Raw genomic sequence first — 20,141 nt, forward strand, 5'->3', positions numbered from 1 at the left:
TTCGGGGCCTTGTCTCAGTCTGACAAGGCAAGCAAGCAGCAGCTTCCTGTGCACAGGTGAGAGGGAGAAGACAGAGAGAGACCATGCATGTATGACAGAAACAGCTTTGGAGCAGAACTGCTGGGCTGGAGGCACCTCTTCTCTTGTGGACATGAGCTGAGCCAGGATACCTGCCTTCATCGCTCTCCCTTTTTCCCCTTGCCCTTCCCCTCACTATTTGACAATCAGCACCTGCTGCCATCCAACCTCACGACCCCAGGCACTCCCTTCGTCCAGACTGCTCAGTGACTGGAGCTGGAAGGTAAAGGGGGCAATGCCAGCTCTCTCCCACATGGGGGTGGCTGACCTGAAAGCATCTTAGAAGGAGTTTCAATCTGACAAACTGAATCTTGCCGTTGGGAAGGGCTGAGAACGTATTTATCTCTCTGTCTCTCCACAATCCTCTCAAATCATACCCCACATCTCACTACCACACCGCCCACTTTCTCTCTCTCCCCTGTCTGCTAATGTGTTGTCATCATGTTTTTCTTCCTCTGAACCTAATCTTTTATCACAACGGGAATTGGTAGTAAGCTCATGCCAGCCCTTTATAAACCCTCTCTTCCCACTCCTCTGGCAGTCCCAGCAAGGTCCAGTGGGACTCCCCTCTTGTTTTGCTCAGGTCTGCCTGAGCTCCAGGGCTGGTGAGAGGTGAGGGTGGGTCCTTCTCCTGTGGGCAAAGGCAGATCTCAAGGTACGGGTGTCCAGGTGGATGGGGAGAGAGAGAGTCTTGGATGAGAAGACCGTGAGACCAGTCTGTCTGATATGGAACATGATTGTACAGGCTTTGTAAGACAAGGAGGCTCCCTGGGTGCCTGGGCTGGATGAGGGCTGCTGCTGAGTTTCCTTATTACCAAGCCCAACTTTTCTGATACCTAAAATCATTACTCCTTCCAAGGCAGAGCAAGGGTCTACTTGGAAGGGATGATGCATAGTTTGTGCACAGCTATGTAATATTTTTTTGATATGGTAAAGCCTTGACTTTCTAGGACCTGGTAAACACTTTCTTCTCCCTGATTCCCCCACCTGTCCCAAACATGGTATTCAAAATCTGCCTCCTAAGCCATGAGCTCTGCAACTAACTTCTGCCAGTTGCATCCAGAGACCCTCTTACTCAGCAAGCACCTAGTTATTTCAGCCCTAGGGTTTACCAAAAAAAGAAGCTCTTCAAAGTGCAGGCTGTGCGCAGCCGAGGCAGCACTCTCTACCTGAGTCAGCAAGCAGCCTAAGACAACGTGCGCGGACCGCTGTGCGCTCGCTCACGCGCTTTCAGAAGATATGATTCCTCCAAGCAGCCTCTCTGTGCTGCCCTGTGAACAGCTTCACTGCTGAGCAAAGCACCCAAGGCAGGAAAGCAGTGAGGTGCTGAGGGAGACGTGCAGGCTCTGGCGTGGAAGGGATATGAGTTTCTGAACCCAGAAGACTGGCACTGCATCCCAGGACCGTGGATGCCGCCTGTGAGATGACATCTTGACATCTTCCCAAGTTCCACTGCTGAGCTGTGTTGTGGGGGTGTCTTCTCTCTTTCAGTGTGTCACCAGTACTGATGAAGCCTTCATTGCTGCTTCTGTCTCACCTCTGCCTGTTCAGCCTCATGCCTCCCTCATGCGCATTAGACTCGGCGCAAGGTAAGAAGCGATTCCTTTCACCTGTGCCAGCTGGGTGAACAGGGAGGGGAGTCAGCCAGGGCAGTGAGTGTGCCACAGTATGCTGCTGTGCAATGTTTGTGTTGTAACATACAGCCAGAGGAGGTTGCAGTATTACCGGTCTCTTACGAGCACATCAGCCTCCAAGGATATAGAGAAATGAGTGGCTCTGCCTTTCTTACTTGGAGTTGTCCAGCAGAGGAGTCAGTCTGTAGTTTGGGATGGGGCAGAATTGTCCGGGGTGGTGGTTAATGCCGAGCATCGATGCTAATTGGGCCACACTGCTGTCCATTTCTTCTCTGCTGGCAGGTGCCTCCAGCCTCACTTGTTGGTATGACTCACGGGCAGCTCTCTTCTGTGACTGGGACCCGGGCAGGGATCTGGTTGAAGCACCCTGCCAGCTGGAGATTTTATCAAAGAATGGCTTTTGTGACAGGTGGGTGACTGGAGAGGCTGAGGAAAAACAATGCCACTTAACAAAAATGTAGGCTTCCCCTTCCCAGGCCAGGTGTAGTGGAGTCACAGAGCTGAGGTGTTTTGTCTTGAATTCTGTCTCTAACCCCAGGTGGGCTGAGATGCTGGCAGCCACTGCTCAGTGTTTGCCATCTGACAGTCCCAAACTGTCTAGCACAACCCATCTTCCAGCTCCTTGGTTCTATCTGAACTTCGCTTTTCAGAAAATCCCTTTTCCTTGTCAGCCACCCTCGGGACAGAAAGGCATTTTCCATGGAAAATGAGGATGTATGGAGATGGGCTGGAGAAGGATGGAATTGAAGTTATACAGAGGCCATTTGGTGGTTGCCAGGATGAGATGAGATGTTGCACCCTGAGTAACAATGAATGAAGAAAAAGATTGTCCCACTTCTCTCCCCTGGCTCTTTCACCTCTTCCAGTTCATGGTGTTTTCCTCTCCCATATGCCTCCCAGCACAGGGGAGGTGTTTGCCCAGTCCTGCAGAGGGGGTGGGCTGACTCTCTGTCACCTCCAAATAGGACATCTGCAGCCAGGAGGGTTGCCAGCCTAGCCCAGGACTCCCCTGGGTGCCTGTCCTAAGGAGAGGCTCACTGTGATTCTGGCATTGAGTGGGTTACTTGTCACTGTCATAGAGACACCACCAATGGGGTCAGATTGGCAAATATGTCCTGGGGCTGGTGCATGGACCTAGAAAGTTGAAATATTTATGTTGCTCCATGAATGTGAATCAGACACTGTGGCTGGATTTGTTTGACCAGTGCTGTAGGAAAAAACTCCTCCCCACCATCAGCAAGTCCCAGGCCTGATCTGACCTTACAGGCAGATCAGTCAGACACCCCCCAGCTGCTCCAGCCACACTTAGAGCAGAAGAGAGGTCATGGTGTAGTGCTACCACTTGTGATGTCCTGTTCTGGCTGACTGAGATGTGACCTGGCTCAGAAGGTACATGTCACTCAGTATCTGAGATCCTACAGGGCTGTCAGTGGCTGGAAGGAGACCTGTAAATCCTAGAGGAGCTGAAACAGGCACCTGTCTTCCAGGGCCACGTTGCTGTAGGTGAGTTTGGGCTCTGCATGCCCTCTGAAATCAACAGGAAGCAGAGAAGATAGGAAGAGGGTTTTGTGAAGTCTTTGAAACTGGAAATCTGCTATTACCTTTGCCTTGAAATAACAGGGGTGCATTGACTTCCATGTGCCAGCACATAAAATTTGTTTGAGTGATACAATGGGGAGAGAAAGTAGGATTAGATCTTTGCTGTAACCTGTTCAGCAAATACAGTAGGATGTAAAATGCTTTGAAAGCCCTTTAGTGTTACATAATATTTGACTAACTATGAAACAACCTTCCCAGCTCACTGGAGTTCTTTCCCCCACCTGAAAAACGCAAGAAGCACTGCACATTACTCAAGGCAGAGAATATGACAGGGCTGAGGAGATGCAACAAAACCTTCAACCAAAACGTTAATGTGAGTAATTCATCTGGGATGTCCTGGCTAATGACAGGGTGGAAAGGATTTATATATGCATTTTGGGTGTATAAACACTGTGGCATCCAGGAGTAGTACAAAAAGCCCAGACCTAATCCCTGACTCTGGTTCTGGGATTGGGCTTGGTGTTTTGTACTGTTGATATACATGACTCCTGTGGGTATCCCTGCAGGAGGGATTGTCTTCCTTGTGAGCTGGGCCACACTGGCCTGACCCATGCAGAAGAGCTGCAGGACAGACAGATCATATGCAGTGTCCCATGTCTCTGTTACCTGGGTTTGGCCCTAATCTCTTCCTCTGAGGAGGGATGGGCATCACCACCAGCTCTGAGGTCACCTCCTGAACTCATTTTCCTGGAAAGGATCAATACCATTTTCCAGATCATTAGCTACTGTGAAGTGGGGTTAGATGTGTCTAAAGCAAGATGCAACAGCAACACATCATTGGAGATGATGGTGATGCAAATCTAACTATTATTCCGTATTTAAATCACTCATATTTTAGATTCATTATGTATTTCCATCAGCCATACCCAGAGTCACTGCAGTCCCCATATTTTCAGAAAACACCCACCCAAATTTGAGCTAATATTTTTATTGATAAAGTCACAACCAGTTCTAACGACAGACAAGCTTTCATATATTTGTATATCATGTGCAAAGACAAATTTCAGGGTGGGTATATAGCTCCAAAGTCTTTTCTTTCCAATCAAGCTAATTTGTTGCTTGTTCAGTACTGTATGGTGTATGTGGCCCTTCAGCATCATTGCATCTCAAGTGTCATGTTTAATACTAATGCAGTTTCAGTCTTACCAGGGGACTTAAAATGCTTTCATAAAAACAAAATTTCTCAATAAATGTCACTCATAGAGAGTAACTTCTTTTCTGCTTAGTCAGCACATACAGGAATCCCAGGAAATTAATGTATCACAATATTTTGTGCCCTTCTTGCCAACAAACCAAGAAACAATCCAACCACATGAAATATAAATTTTTGGTTCCTCACTCACCACTGAGGTTTATGCCCTTCCACCACAAATACCTTCCATATTTATTGTCAAGTATTCCTAAACATCTTATGCATAGGCAATGCTTAGAAATCTGAATGCTTATTCACGAGGTTTCATTGTCAGCAGTGGTTAATTTTCCTTGCAGAATCAGTGCTTCACCATTTCAGACCGTCTTGACTTGTCTGTCCATTGCCAAACTGGAGAGAATGAGAACAAAATACCTGTGGAAATAAAAAACTTCAATCCATTTGCAAATAGTGAGTACTCATCTGTCTTCTGGTCTCTGAAGCTTCCCCATGAGAGGATAGCTGATTTCCCTTCCTCCTCCACCCCTGTGCAACACCCACAGCTGATTTTAAGGCTTGGTCTTTTGCTTGTCCCCTGCTACAATGAGCACAATGTTGACTGCTGCCACTCGCACCTCTGTCATGCCAGTCACATCCTGTCCTGTCCCTTATCTGGATTCAAACAGGTATATCTCAGCTGCCTTCCTGAAAAATATGTGCTGCTAGAAGGACGGAAAGTCCTGCTGCTCTTCCTCTGCCCCCACACTAGTTATGTGCTTCCACCCTTCTTTAAGACAGCTTTGGCATGCATCAGTCTTTGCTGAAAGGATTCAGCTCACTAACCCAGAAGAAAAACATCTGCTTGGGACATTGTTTTGCTGGATATGTGAGTTTACCTGTCTCAAGGAGATGTCCTGCTGCTGAGGGGCTTGATGTGCAGTCCTGTTATGGGCAGAGTATAGGGATATCAGCCCTGCTTCTTCTCTCTTTCCAGTAAAGCTGAGGCCTCCAGGAAACCTTCAGGTGGCTAACATAACTGAAAACACCTCCAACCTAACATGGAGCCTGAATATTTCCTCTCACTATTTGGAAGGGAGACGGGAGTACCAAGTGCGGTACCGACATGTGAGTCAGTCCTGGGAGGTGAGTACCAGAGGGAGAAACTGGGATGTGTTACCATATGAATCCTGGATGAATCCTGGTCTTGTTTATGTAACCCAAGACTTGCTCCTGGGCCTCCTCTCAGAATGTAACCAGTTTTGGTGAAGCTGGAGAGTGGATGACAGCCCCCGTTCTTTTATCTGTGTCACCTGCTGCCAGTGTTTGGTGATGACAAGGAGGCAGATGGGGATCCTATTTTACTTAGTGCTGTCACAAAAAAAATTCAGACAGTTCCAGGACAGACCTGAAAGGGATGAAAAAAGCAAAGTGAAGAAGAACTTTCCTTCAGGGTGAACAAGGAGTGCAGGAGGTATAAGGTTTTGAGACAGGTCTTCTCTGAGGGCCTTGGAAAAGATGGGTATGTGAGGCTGTAAACCAAGGTGTTGACGATGTTCTAAATTCTCCCTACTGCCAGGAGGCTGCAAACTTGCCCATTGAACAGGACCAGATGTGGACAAATTTTGAGAGACTCTCACCCAACTCGAAATACGAGGCAGCTGTCCGTGCAAGGCCGAGTGCCAGAAGCACCTACAAAGGCATGTGGAGTGACTGGAGCAAGCCGGTCCTGTGGAGGACACACGCTGACCGTAAGGATCAGTCAGGTAGTCTGACCTGGAGGGGAAAATGGGGACTCAGGGCACACAAGGTAGAATGGCCAAAACAGGGTGAGAAGCTGAAGGAAGATGTGTAGGGAGGACTGTGTTGACCAAAGAGCAGTAGAAAGGCTGAAAACTGTCCCTCCTGATCAGTAAGGACAGATGTCTGACCAGCAGAAGCAGTGGCCAGGACTGGCATTTTCCCAGATGCTAATGTTACCTAGGAACATTCTCCCAGCTTCCTAAAATGGCCCAGTTCAGTGGAGGTATTGATCAGTGAAATGCAGTGAAATGGCTCTCAGCTCCTGAGCTGAAGAACACCTGAGCCCGGGAAGCAAAGTCTCGTGGAAACTGGGAGAGACTCACTGACTTACATGCATGATAAGACCCTTTCAAAGAAAGATCTGCTGAGATTTGCATCGGTCACTGCATGAACTTCCAGCCTTGAAAGATAATGCCCTTCGGTGAGGCACTGGCTGTGGCCTCTGTCATTTTTTTTTCCCAAAAAATAAGCAGGTAGAGGTTATTCCTTCTCATGTTGCCCCCATCCTGCCCCTGCTCAACCCCTCCCTGTTGTTCCTGGTGTTGGTATAAACAGAGGAGCTATGTTTAGAAAGGGCACTGTGTTGCTGTGGCGATCAAATTTTGACAGTGTGTGATGTCAGAGAATAGGATACAGCCGCAACCAGTTGTCATAGCAACCAAGACCCAAAGATAACCAGGGTACCAGAGGCAGAGGAGACAAAGTGATCTGAGTAGCATCTCAAGGACAGGGAAAGAGAGAATGTGCTAAAAATGTCTCCTCTGTCTTTTATTTTCCTCTGTTCTCTCATAACTTCTCCAGAGACTCTCTGCATGACCAGACCAAGGGACACAAGGGATGGGAGGAGATGAGGGGCAGGCAGAGGAAACAGGCACCAGAATAGCAAGACCAAGCAAAGGTGCACTGGGGAGATACGTGTGAAAGAGACAGATCAAGGAAAGTTTGAGATGGCGCCAAACAAGCCTGAGGAGTGCTGGCAGCCCTGGCAACGTGGGAACCCAGTCTCTTTGTCCTAACCCTACAATCCAAGTACTAAAATATGGTGTGAAGCTGTAAACTTTGACTAGGAAGGTTCCTGATGCTTTCCTACACCTCTCAAAAGAAAGAAGCCAGTCCCTTGATCCCTAGCCTTCTCTATCCTTATCCTCTTGCATTCTCAGAGACTTGTGGACCCCATGACTCCCTCCCCCACTGACCATTAATGCTGCTTCAAGCCTCCAACCCCACTTTTAGCTGGTTTTAGGAGTCCCTGCTTTCCTTGGCAATGAAACAGACGGGTTGGTGGACACTTCAATCAGCAGCAGACTGTGCCACCTCATCTGTGGCAAGCCCTAGCTGTGGTGCTGTTGTGAACAGGGAGCTCAAGCTGTTCAGCACAGATTATCTCTTAAGCAACACTTAGGCTCTGAAACCCGTATCAGCTCAAAGGCACCCAACACAACACAGCAGAACCCACTCATACTCTGACATGTATATTACAATTCTATGTATTATTATAATATTATATAAAATTATAACAAAGGCCCACTTTGATCACCTTGAACAGCCATGAGAGGGCTGCAGCTTCTACCTCCAGAATCCTGGTTACATTTTCACAGCCATTTCCGCATTCTTTCTCATCTTGCAGGAACATCCCAGCCAGTCCTGCCAGTTCTTATAGTGAGCACTTTCCTCTTCGTGATCATTGGGACTGCCTTCCTTATTAACTTACGGACCCTGAAATGGTAATTGAGAATTAAGTTTACATCTCTGTTCCTCTCCTGTACCTTGTGTGTACTCTCAAAACTCAGATTATTTTTCACCTGATGTTACTCAGGATAGAGACAGCTTTAAGCCAACCAATTTATGGTTTATAGCCCAACCTTCTGAGACTGATATTTGCCTGTGGAGAAATAACACCACCACCAATACTGTCGTATTGTGCCTGGTGACCTGGTGCCATGCCCTGGTGCCATGCCCTGGTGCTATGCCCTGGCTAAATTTAAAACAGCTGCATCAACACATCTGCTTCCCAGGGGTTAGAGTGGTGTTTCCTAGCAGGGGTGCATCAAAATTGCCTCTTCAAAAGCAGGCCACTGGGTTGAGCACTCTCCCTGCAGCAAAAACCAAGCAAGCCTGGTTACCACTACCTTCTCATTTAAACATTCCAGCAAGAGCTCAGGCAGGATGAGGTGACTTTGGTCTGCAAGCAAAACTCCTGAGCGAGGAGTACAATTCTTGTTCTCCCTGGTCTGTGCAGTCCTCATGCACTGATAAAACCCATATGATGCTTCAAGACCTCTTTGCCAGTGTTTCTACCCAGACACTGCTTTTATTAGGGACTGAAAGTGTCTCACAAGGTTATTCCACACAATAATAGGAACAGTGACCTGTCAGCTTGGCAAGGTTAGAAACAGTCACAGGTTTTCTCATCTCAGGTCAGGGGTAAAGAAGCAGGGTGCTGATATTCATGGCAGGGAGCAGGGACAAACATCCTCAGGGATGAAGCTGCAGAGGCTGGATGGTTTCTCTGTAAGGAAAGACAGAGAGCTGTGCTGAAGGAAGATGGATACTGAGAAAGTCATTGGTCACTCTTTTACCCTGAGTCATAACACAAAGTTGAGGAAGTGCTAGATGTACAGCACAGAGAGAGTTAAAAAGGCCTTCTTTCTCCACAAAGTATAATTAACCTAGGGGAATTGAGTGCAGAATAATGCTGAGGTAAGATGCAAGGAAGGATTAGACATGCATGAATAAAAATAGCATCTGCAATGATGTAAGGTAGTTTATATGCAAGAACTAGCAAGTTCTGATGCTTCAGAGAGTACACCAATTGCCTCCAGAGGTCAGGAAGGTTTTTCCTTAGAAAATCCTACAGCAAAGCTTCTGCAAAGGAATGACAAGATGATCCAACCACCCTGAGGAACTGAGGAGCAGATTAGATCACTTCATGCTGCCTCAGGATGACAACGCAGCGGTTCCAGTGAAGGAGAGGCCTCTGGACCGATGCAAGGTGTACTCACTCAGGTGGCTTGCATGGCCAGTGTGCCACAGCTGTACCATGCAGCACCCTGCTAGGAGGGCAGAGAGCTGTGGCACAGCTTTCCCACTGATGGCCCTGCTCAGGCCACATGGTCCCTGTGGTGTCATTGTGGTGGCAGCAAAACAAAGAAGGGGCAGCTCACAGCAGTGGGAGCTTGGAAACAAGGGAGGTCTGCTCAGCTTGTCATCAGGACAGGGGCTGAAGGGGGTGTGTGGAGAGGTTAAGGTGACCAGGCAAGGCAAGGAAGAAACCACTAAAACCAGGAAAACCCCTTCCCCAGGGAAAAGGCTGAGGGAAGCGTATTTTCCAATGCCAGGTTTATCTGTCTCATCTCTGCACATCTCATGGCTCAGCTAGTGCCTCTCAGACCACGTGAGCAAGGACAGCCCTCAGGCTCGACCTTGTTTTACCTCTCCCCCATGCCAGGGCAGTACCTGTGAATTGCAGTCCACTCTTCCACCCCCACCACAGCGACAGTGATCAGGATCAGGCCCTGCTTCATTTGTCCTTCTCATTCTCTTTCCTCAAGGTTTAAGAAGATCCTGAAGATTCACATCCCAGATCCTGAGAAGTTCTTTCCCCCACTCGTTTCGGTGCACGGCGGTGACATTCAGGTATTGGACTGGGGATGGAACCATAGGAGGGGGAAATGAGGGAAAGGAGCGTCCAGCTGCACGTGCCCAGGACAGATAGACCTACACATGCACACATGATATATGTGCCTGTAGCACCAGCTGCTGGGTTCTCTTCTTAAGTTCTATTTTCTGACCTTCTGAAACCTGACACTCAGCCAAGGCATCTCTAATTACAGAGAAATGGCAAACCACGCAAAACACAGCAAACCCTGCTCCCATAATTGGCAGCCTGAGAGAAAACAAGGGACCTGCAGGAGGGAGTTTGGCCTCTCAAGATCCCCTTCCCTCCCAGTTGAGTGCCTCCCTGCCTGCCCTAGGATGCCCAGCTCTTCCCCAGATTTCCTGCTGTGATCCCCTCTCTGTGGAGGGGAGCCTCCTGTGAGCCTCTCCTCTGCTCCTGATGTGAATTGCCATCACACTGGATAGCACTTTAGCAATTCCTTGCATTTTTGTCTCTTCCCCTTTTTTTCCACTCCACTATTCCCCTTGCCCTAGGCTCTCTGTGAGTATGGGCAGCTGCAAGGAGACAATTACCGTTCTGTGCAGTATTAAAGGGAGCATCAGGTGCAAGGCGTGGGAGGTGATCCCAAGTGTAAGGAGGGTGGAAACAAACTGCAGAGGGTCCAGAGACAGCAAAGCTTTGGAAAAGCCGAGGTGCAAAAAGGCTTAGAAAGCTTGAACTACAGGGAAAGAGTACAGAGTAGGGGAACGGGTGTGCAGCAGGCACTGAAGACACTTTATCAGTGCAGAAAGAACTTGAAAAATTTGCTTTACAAGCCATAAAGGCAATGGATTTGGGTGTCATCAAAAGCAGTTTATTTTTAAGGATAATGATGCGCTGCAGGATGTTGCTCATGATGAATGTGAAAATTAGGCACAAGGGGCCTGGAAGAGCACTTTAGACAAGAAATCTGCATACGGCCATGTGCATGTATCAGAGGCTTGTTCAGCACCGAGGAATAGATTGCATGAAATGCACCTCAATACTGTTTTTCATGCTTCACTTCATCTTATGGTCTTGTAAGGTTTTTTCCTATCTTTTCTATTCCCTTCGTGTCACTTTATTTGTCCATCTTAAATTCCCTGCTCCAGAAATCTCAAGCATAGGCTGACAAGGTCCACTCTTGATTTTAAAGTGACAGAATGACATGCTCTCTCCGCAAATCCTGCAGATGAGACATCAAGAATGTGAATTTCCATCCCCACCACCTCTGGTAACTCTTGCTTGGACAGAGAACAGGTCACTTGACTGCAGTGGCCACTCAATAGAAGAAACCTTTGGTTCCCCTCTGAGTGCTATACTTTGGTAGTCACAGTCTCTCTCTCTCATGTTTCTTTCCCATCAGAAATGGCTCTCCTCCCCATTCTCCACATCTTCCTACTGCTTGAACAGCACAATCCCAGAGATCTCCATGCTCGAGGTGATGCAGAAGAATGACCAGGAATCCCAGTTTCTACTTTCCAAGGGAACCCTGACTCCTGATTCTTCTGTAGAAACCAGTGTGCAATCTGGATCCAGCTGCTACACCAACCAAGGCTACTTCTTCTTCCACCTTTCCAACTCCTTTGAGATCCAGCCCTGTCAGGTCTACTTCACCTACGAGCCTTTCACCCAGGAGGGCAGTGGCAGCAAGGATGGTGAGTGTTACCAGGCTCTCCCCTCCCCAGACCTCTGCACACTGGCAGAGGGCATGAACGTGTTGCCCAGCAACTTCTTTCACTGTATTGAAGCAACCCAGGGCTCCCAAAACAGCTCCTTCATGGAACAGACAGAATGTGAAGCCCAGCAGGCCATGGCTGTTCCTGGGGCTCTCCAGTCGAGTGAAGGGACCTCACCAACACCGTTTCTGGAACAGGATGAGAAGGTGATGGACAAAGCAGTTTCACAACCTGTTGGGCCCATGTGCCAGCTGGACACTGACTTTCCTGACCCACCGGACCTGCAGGACAGCGATACTGTCACTGTAACGGAAGGGAGTGGGAAGGGGGGTCCTCCAACTGACCCCTGCACACCAGCAGCAAGTGCTACCTCTGCCTTCTCCCAGCCTCCACCTCTAAGGCAAAGGCAGGATGAGGATCCATGCAAAACAGCCTTCTCCAGCCAGGTCCCAAACACTGGTGCCTACCTTTCTCTGGGGGACCTCCAGAGCCAGTACAGCCATTGCTCTGTCTAGGATCTGCCTGGAGGAGACCCACAGGTGGGGAAGGCCACCCCTGCAGGGAGGGCTAGACGGACATGAATGTAACTTCAGCATCAATCCCATCGGGACTGCTCACTAATGAGGCTGAGAACACAGGCCAACAAGGACTCACCTTCATAACTGAACCTGTTTTTCTGTTATTACTGGCTCCGATGGTGTAGAAACTCCTCACACTTCTCAAGTGACACTCCAAACCTCACCATCTCGTTTTTCCCTTCCCAGCTCCCAGCAGGAGACTGTGCCAGCACTTCCATGCTCTGCATTTTGGTGTAAAATAGCACTCAGCTTTGAGGCTGAGCAAGCATATGGTCTGTTTGCCTCATCCTGGCCTAAAAACCTCTAATGGGAGGGAGAAGTGCCTGAAGATGCGATTTTGTACAGGGGACAATAACACTGCCAGTCAGTGCTGGGGTTGAAGATGAAATGGATGAACACATCTCCTCCTGACTGACCAAGGGTGTGATTTTTTTCTATGATGTCCCCACTTTAGGTTTTAAGCAGAGATTACATCCTAAGCTACTTGGTCCAGCTTTAGACTTGAGAGTCTAGACCTTAGAGTCTCTAAGGTCGGCTCAGAGTACAACTGTGTCAGCTGTCTAAGCAGTGCAGTGTAAAAAAGAAATCCCCATTATTGGGTTAAAAATACTGGGGAAATCCCCTCCCTCTCTTTCTTTCCTCCAGCTCTGATGGTGGCAGTAAAAAGAACTCAGACAGTTTCCCATTTTGCTACAATATTTTTCATGAAATCGAAAGCCTTTCTGCCCTGCTGGCAAGCTACGGTTTTTTGACTACGATAAGCTGATTGCAGAATAGTTCATCCCACATCCTGTATTAGTGGAAAACAGCACAACGGTGCTGCCTATTCCTTCCATTGCTCAAGGGAAACCATTGCCTAATTAGCGGCAAAGATGTGGTGAATGAGCCCAGAAAAGCAACCCACGAATCAGCACCTTTACTGAACAGAAAACCTCAATCCACTTACAAAGAATCGGGATAGCACTTCATTGTTCTTCTTCCTCTACATGCCCTGATCTGGGTTGAGGAAAAGCCACAGAAGTGGTAAGGCGAAGGAAGACAAGTTGTTCTGGTTACATCGACCCCTGCATTGACCATTTCTACCATCTGTCCATTTTTTTGCCATATTTCTGGACTTTTCAGCAGTGGGAAAATACCTTAGCCATGTGCTAAGAGTTCCTCTTATCTCCTAAAAACTCTTCTAAGAGAATTTATACCAGAAAGCTCAAGGATATTGAACTTGTTAGTGCTCCTGTCACAGCTGTGAGTGTCAACTAGAACTAATTCTTTCCTACCTCTGCCTGTCCAATCATGGAGTTTCCTCCTCCTACACTGTTACCTGACCTGGCAGTATGCATCCTGAATATCATTATGAGTCCCAGGTGCAGGGTCACCCTCTGGCTTGGATTTCACTTCAAAAGAGCTTCTCGGAGGAGTTGAGCCTGCTTGTAGCTGGGAGGGCTCTGGGAACTATTCTCTCATCAGTTTCTTCACCACCTGTCTCAAGACATAGACTGCTCCATTATGTCCAGGAGAAAACAGGAGAGGACCCCACAGCTTCCCAGATAAGGAAGCATCAGGTTTTTCCAGCTGTTTCCTGTACTTTTAGAATCTTCCCATGTGGACTTTGAAAAGAGACACAAACTCCCTTGCCTCTGATGGGCAGTTTGCTATCCTACATGGGCCAAGGATCCAAGCTGCACTGTCCTCATGTAGACCTTCTTAAGCTTTTCTATTTTCCTTCATAGAATCACTAAGGTTGGAAAAGACCTTCAAGATTATCTAGTCCAAATTTTGACTGAATACCACCATGCCCACTGAACTATATTGCAAAGTGCCACATCTACTTGTTTTCTGAACACTTCAGATGTGACTCCACCATTTCCCTGGGGAGCCTATTCCAAAGTTTAACCACTCTTTCAGTGAAGACATTTTTCCTGATATCCGACTTGGACTTCCCCTGGTGCCATTTGAAGTCATTTCCTCTTGATCTATCACTTGTTATCTGGAAGAAGAGACCGACCTCCACCGTGTCACAACTTCCTCTCAGAGAGCTGTAGAGAGCAGTAAGATCTCCCCTGAGCCTTCTTTTCTCCAGGCTAAACATCCCCAGCTCCCTCAGCTGCTCCTCACAGGACTTGAGTTCCAGATCCTTCTCCAGCTCCACTGCCCTTCTCTGGACACACTCCAACAGCTCTGTGTCCTCCTTGTAGTGAGGGGCCCAATCCTGGACGCAGGATTCAAGGTGGGGCATCACCAGTGCTGCATACAGGGGGATGATCACTGCCTTGGTCCTGCTGGCCACACTATTGCTGGTACAAGCCAGGATGCCATTGGCCTTCTTGGCCACCAAGGCACACACTGGCTGATGTTCAGCTGCAGTCAACCAGTACCCCCAGGTCCTTTCCCACTGGGCTGCTTTTCAGCCACTCTGCCCCCAGCCTGCAGCGCTGCCTGGGGTTGTTGTGACCCAAGGGCAGCACCTGGCACTTCACCTTGTTGAACCTCATACAACTGGCCTTGGCTCATCAATCCAACCTGTCCAGACCCCTCTGCAGAGCCTTCCTACCCTGCAGCAGATCAACACTGCTGCCCAGCTTGGAGTCATCTGCAAACTGACTAAAGGGGAGCCCTTGATGCCCTCATCCTGATTATCGATAGACCTTAAACAGGACTGGCCCCTGTACTGAGCCCTGGGGAGCACTGCTGGCTAGCTGCCAACTGGATTCAACTCCAATCACCACAACTCTTTGGGCTCAGCCATCCATCCAGTGTTTTACCCCACAAAGAGTACACACATCCACGCCACGGGCTGCCACTTTCTCCAGGAGAACGCTGTGGTAGACAGTGTAAAAGGTTTTACTCCAGATTAGGTGGACAGCATCCACAGCCTTTCCCTCATCCACCAAGTGGGTCACCCTGTCATAGAAGGAAATCAGGTTGCTCAAGCAGGACATTCCTTTCCTAAACCCATGCTGGCTGGGCTAAATCCCTTCCTTATTCCCTGCCTGCCATGTGATGGCACTCAAGGTGACCTGTGCCATGACCTTTCCTGGCACTGAGGTCAGGCTGACAGGGCTGTAGTTCCCCAGATCCTCCTTCCAACAATTTTTGTAGATGGGTGTCACACTGGCTAACCTCCAGTCACCTGGGATCTCCCTGGCTAGCCAGGACTGCTGAGAAATGATGAAAAGTGGCTTGGTGAGTTCTGCCAGTTTTCTCAGTGCCCTTGGTTGGATCCCATCCAGCCCCACAGACTTGGGAGTGTCTAAGTGACACAGCTAGTCACTAACTACCTCCTCCTGGATTACAGGAGGTTTATTCTGCTCCCTGACTTTCCCTCCTAGCTCAGGGGTGTGGGTACCCTGAAGACATTTGGTCTTCCTGCTAAAGACTGAGGCAAAGAAGGCATTAAGTAGCTCAGCCTCACCCTTGATGTCAATATTCCCCTGCCACATCAAATGAAGGATGGAGATTCTCCTTGACCCTCTTTTTGTTATTAATGTATTTGTTATTTTTTATTACAGTGGCTAGATTGAGTAGCTGGACTTTCTAATTTTCTCTCTGCATGACCAAACTATGTATCTGTACTCTTCCTGAGTACATCTTGCTGCTGAGTACAAAAAAACAGGTTTGCTTCTCTGTAAATAAACAAAATATTAAGTAATCTACACTGTTTTTCTGTCCTTTGGGGTGGGGGGAAGTTATTAACAGCTTTTCTAAAGAGGGAACTAGGTAAAGTTTTGCTCAGACTAATATACTTTTAGCTCTCCTTCCTACTCCCTGCCCCAAGGGACTCAAGACACCTAAAAAAGAAAGCAGAGTTAGAGGTGATCCTGTTGCAAGCTCCTGAGGACTGTCCTGCTGGCTCAGTATTTTTCCACACCCCCCCCCCTTTTTTTTTGTGAAAATGTTGACAGCTTTGGAGCTGGCAAGCTGTTAGCATGGCTTTCGCAGCCATGCTGGGTGTGAATGTGTGACACACTGCGGCAGGAAGTGCTCAGCGTCAGATCTGGCGATAACCGGACCTTTCTTCCAGGAAGACGAGATCATGTGGTCTCCTATGTGAGTAACACAGGTTGCAAATGCCAGAGTTCGTAACACTCTCAGTGATTTGGGGACCTTTCACTGCTGGGTTCCCAACAGCTCTTTGGAAATGTCACACGGGGAGCAGTCGCCTCTCGAGCCCACGAAAACACCGTGCGTAGTTCACAAACCCACAGAAACACGCCACGACCGTGTCCATCAGTACCAGAGGCAAACCAAAGCTGAATAACAGCACTGTGTGGAAAATATTGGTGTAGAAAATATCAAGCTAGCAGCCACAGGCACGAGTCCTCTCTTTATCTTAAGCCTAGAGACAGCAAAGATAGCTGTCACATCTCTCATCTCCTTTCCAGGATACGTTGTTCATAAATAGATATCACTCTCAGCCTCCTCCCACATCTCTTCCTTTTTTTTACTGTGGAGAAACAGAAAGTAAGGGGTACTTGCAGTAAAAGAATTCCTCTGAAGTCACATCTGATCAAGGGTTTGGGTCCTTGGTTGATTCAAAAGCCTGTGGTGATAGATGTGGTATGCTTGCTTAGATAGATCAGATTGAGATTCTGCATTTTTTTGTTCTGCTGAAAACACCAGAGAAGGACGATTCTTCTTTCCAGGAAAATTTAATTCAAAAAAGTAAGGTCTTTGGCACTGAGAAATACCCTCAGATAGGTTCTGACCCACTGTGGCAAGCCCTCATAGCATAAACTCAGAAAAGCTGTATATGAATACATGTGTGCCTAAAGATGCAGCTAGTCACTCATTATCTGTGGAAATTCTAGTTCAAAGTAACTTTTTTAAGTGAAACCAGGTCTCAAATCTCTTGAGAAGTTCTGAAAGCATTCCCAGTCAAACACTACAGCATTCTATCTACATTTAATGTTTATCTACTAAAATCCACCATGAGGCAACTACAGCAATGGCTTTTGGTCTTCATGCACTCCCAGACAAAACCTGGTCCAGTGGCAGAGCTGAAAATATCTATCCCTGCCCAGCTGCCAAAATGAGCCCAAGTGAGCCCTGGCTCAAATGAGCTCAACCCCAGGTCGATGTCACTGGCTGGAGCTCAGCCCTGGGTCAGGAGTCACCCATTTATTGACAGAATAACTCTGTTTACTCTGCTCTAGCTGCGGTGTCTCTTCTTTTTGTGAAAAACAAAGGGGCACATACAGACCTGCAGGACTGCAAGCAGAAGGTTGTGTAGGAAAAGTAGCTGAGAAGGAGGACCTGGGGCTGGAAGAATAGCAGATGCTGCAGGGAGGCATAAGTGGTGGTGCAGCTGAGTGTGGGGAGCCCCGTGTCAGGAGAGTGGGCAGCGGGAATTGCAAGCAGACAAGAGCGAGTCTCTGAGGCTGGCACTGAGAGGCACTGTGCTTTGCTTTCATCCGCCTGAACACTGTGGCAACCAGACCCACTGTCTACTGCTGTCTTCCCTCTTTCCAGCCATCTACACCTGCCAGCCAGCATCTGCTCCATCCCTGTGCAGGGGAGCACACACCGATGAGATCAAAGAGGGTGCCTAAGAAATACAGCAGTTGCTCAGCAACTCCTTGTCCCCCGAGGAGGACAACGTAAGCGATCTGCACCCGTCTCCTGGGTTGCTCTTCTCTGCACAGCTGAAGGTGCTCCTACCTTGACTTTTTCTGGACTTCCCCTGCTCAGCCTGCAGATCTTCTCCCACTTTAAGCCTCCAAACCCTCAATTTCAGAAAAGGAAAAAGCCATCGTGCAGGGTACGCTGACCCACTGCGGCAGGACGGTGCAGGACAAAGGCCGAGCTGAAGGGACATGGCACGGGGTTATTGATCACTGAGGAGACCTTGAGCTGGGTAAATAGACGTCCTGCTTTCTCCCGCTCTCCCTGCAGGTGTGAGCTGGCTTGCCTAGGGGTGTGGGCCAGGTCTCACAGGCAGCAGCAGGCTTTAGAGGTAGGTCTGCAGCTCTGGGGGAAACCCCAGTGCCTGCCACCAAATCTACTAACAAAGAGGCTCTTCTGCTGCTTCCTGCCCTCCCTCCCCTGCCCCTCCATCTGCGGTTGTGTGCTTATGCCTGCTGTTTCTGAAGGGATGCTGTGGTAGCGGAGAAGTGCCCTTGCCCTCCTGGACTACCCAACTTGGCTCCTTGGGGAGCAGATCCTTCCCAGAGGCTGTGCAGAAAGATGCCCCAGAAGGAGCGAGGGAGGGCAGTCTGTGCTGGGCCTGTTAGTGCCACCCTCCTCTCTGGAAGGGTGTGTTACAGCAAGTGGATGTGTGACCGCTTGTCCGGGTGGGGGTGTTCACCAGGCTGGGCATAATGCTCTGGAGTGAGTTACCTGGTGCTTACACTCTGCAAATGTGTTTCCATGTTGCAAGGCAGCCTGGAGGGCTTGGGGCTCTGCAACTGGTGGGGAGGAGGCTGAAAAGCCCACTCACCCTTATCAGGTGATGCTCAGTGGCATCCACATGGGCTAAAATGCACATGAGGCCAGCCACCTCTTCCCTCAGCTGTAGCAAGTCCCTCCCATGCACTCCTCTCCCCAGGTTCACGTGCACCACTGGGCACAAAGATGACTCACAGACACACAGACAGGACACAAGCATTCCACAAGACTTCTGTGTCCTCCCATGCAGATGCATTCACATCCCTTTTCCCTCCAAAACAGAAATGCAGAAAGCCTTTGAGGGCAGGCATGCACTGCGTGGTGGCAGGGGAAAGGAGGAGGAAAATGGGTGACAAAACCAGTATTAGTGTGGCTCTGTCAGGCAAAGGTATTTCTTATCCTCAGAGTGTGAGGCTGACAGAAGGGATGCAGTCAGGAAGAAGCAAAAGAAGCAGCCTGGGGGAGATGTGGGGTAAAGGAAAACAGAAGGTGTCCCCTGGCACAGGCAGAGGGTGGTGAAGGGCTGAATGTAACTCAGGTGCTCTCTTCTCATTAGCTCAGCTATTGAGCCAGTGCCAGCATTGGCTTTGCCTGGGAACACACGGTCTGGTGGGAATGGCAAGGTTTGCTTACTTTTAGGGATCAAGATAAAAATGGCATGGCAGGCAAAGTGCAACTTCAGGCTCCCAGGCTGTGGCTGGATCATGCAACTTTTGCTCACATTTCAGGTCACAGGTTTTCTTCTGCATCGATTTCTAGATCAATAAAATACCAGTTTTAAAACAATTCCCAGCCTGGGGGACAACACTTTTGTATTCAGAGGAATTCATTATTGTACTCATTTGCGGTTTTGACAGAGGCAAAACCCAGAGAATGCCTTTGAAAACTGAGGGATTGCCAAGAGATGTAGACAGGACAGTGTCCTGGAAGCCTGTATCCCACTGATTTAGCAGTTTTACCCACATTTGCTTTGAGCAAAGTCTTTCATGGTTTGCACAGTCATCTCTTGGGGCTGTAGATCTTGGGAGAGGAGGACAGATTTGGCATAACACCTCCAGAGAGGGTGTAAAGGGAAACAGAAAAACCAGCCTGACTTTGGCATGCTGTGTCACCAGACGCGCCTGATGGAGGCCGAGGAACAGGAGGAAGACTCCAGCTCGCTCTCAAATGACAAATCAGAGACTAACTCACGTCGCTGCCTCCGCTATGTGCCCCTTGGGATAGCCTTTCTTGTGCTGGCTGGAGCTGCTGCAGCCACCTGGTATTTCCTAGGTAAAAATTCACAGGTTTTTTTCCCCCTGCAGGAGGTGGATGGGGGATAGTCAAAGCAATGCCCAGCCTGAAGCACATTGGTGACTCTGGGGGATCTTTGGGTAGTCATAAACATGGGTAACCCCCTGTTTCCTATGTATCACTGAGGTAACTCAGTAGTGTCTTCTCTTGGCAGACTACAGACCATGGCACCTGGAGCCATCTGTCCTGCAGTTTTACTGTGGCAGCCTCCAGGTCCTCAACCGCCGGTACTCCCCGGACCTCGGGCAGGTGGAGTCCAGAGCCTTCTGGGTGGAGTCAGCTAAGCTCCAGAACATGGTGAGGGCAGTTTCATGAGCGGAGCCAGCCCTGAGG

At 48.8% G+C, this 20,141-nt stretch overlaps 2 protein-coding genes and 1 long non-coding RNA gene across 8 annotated transcripts in view; 2 read left to right on the forward strand and 1 right to left on the reverse strand.

Annotated features, from left to right (window-relative positions):
* IL2RB (interleukin 2 receptor subunit beta) lies at window positions 1-14,242 on the forward strand. 3 transcript variants are annotated; one of them, XM_019292709.3, is made up of 10 exons: window positions 1-301; window positions 1,570-1,667; window positions 1,995-2,121; window positions 3,510-3,624; window positions 4,800-4,911; window positions 5,435-5,583; window positions 6,017-6,203; window positions 7,868-7,964; window positions 9,792-9,876; window positions 11,244-14,242. In XM_019292709.3, exons 2-10 carry the CDS (start codon window positions 1,586-1,588, stop codon window positions 12,069-12,071), a joined length of 1,782 nt encoding a protein of 593 aa, XP_019148254.2. In that variant the 5' UTR covers window positions 1-301; window positions 1,570-1,585; the 3' UTR covers window positions 12,072-14,242. The 3 variants fall into 3 exon arrangements, with proteins under 3 accessions (XP_019148254.2, XP_010408847.2, XP_010408846.2); XM_010410545.4 differs by lacking the exon at window positions 1-301 and having other exon boundaries at window positions 331-1,667; window positions 11,244-11,535; window positions 11,629-14,242; XM_010410544.4 differs by lacking the exon at window positions 1-301 and having other exon boundaries at window positions 331-1,667; window positions 6,017-6,188.
* LOC120411940 lies at window positions 4,514-17,870 on the reverse strand. The gene is made up of 3 exons (XR_005604535.1): window positions 17,790-17,870; window positions 9,697-9,884; window positions 4,514-4,875 (listed from the first exon to the last, which is right to left on the reverse strand). It is a non-coding gene; the product is annotated as an uncharacterized LOC120411940 (long non-coding RNA).
* The window catches only part of TMPRSS6 (transmembrane serine protease 6), an 18,244-nt gene continuing 15,462 nt past the window's right edge, over window positions 17,360-20,141 (forward strand). For 2 of the 4 annotated variants that reach the window (XR_002048015.3, XM_010410542.4), the window contains exons 1-3: window positions 17,992-18,084; window positions 19,631-19,787; window positions 19,963-20,105. Coding sequence is in view for 3 of the 4 variants with exons in the window: in XM_010410542.4 (XP_010408844.3) it covers window positions 19,640-19,787; window positions 19,963-20,105 (291 nt within the window). In the remaining variant the exon portion in view is untranslated. The other 2 variants (XM_019292707.3, XM_039571369.1) reach the window with 2 other exon arrangements.

This window comes from Corvus cornix, chromosome 1A (assembly GCF_000738735.6).
Source record: "Corvus cornix cornix isolate S_Up_H32 chromosome 1A, ASM73873v5, whole genome shotgun sequence".
Lineage (NCBI taxonomy): Eukaryota > Metazoa > Chordata > Aves > Passeriformes > Corvidae > Corvus > Corvus cornix.

Bases quoted from the DNA above. Each gene is read 5' to 3' on its own strand.
- IL2RB (XM_019292709.3), top strand. From the start codon at position 1,586: ATGAAGCCTTCATTGCTGCTTCTGTCTCACCTCTGCCTGTTCAGCCTC. The intron at 3,625-4,799 runs GTGAGTAATTCA...TTTTCCTTGCAG, and splicing joins CCTTCAACCAAAACGTTAAT to AATCAGTGCTTCACCATTTC. The intron at 5,584-6,016 runs GTGAGTACCAGA...CCCTACTGCCAG, and splicing joins ATGTGAGTCAGTCCTGGGAG to GAGGCTGCAAACTTGCCCAT.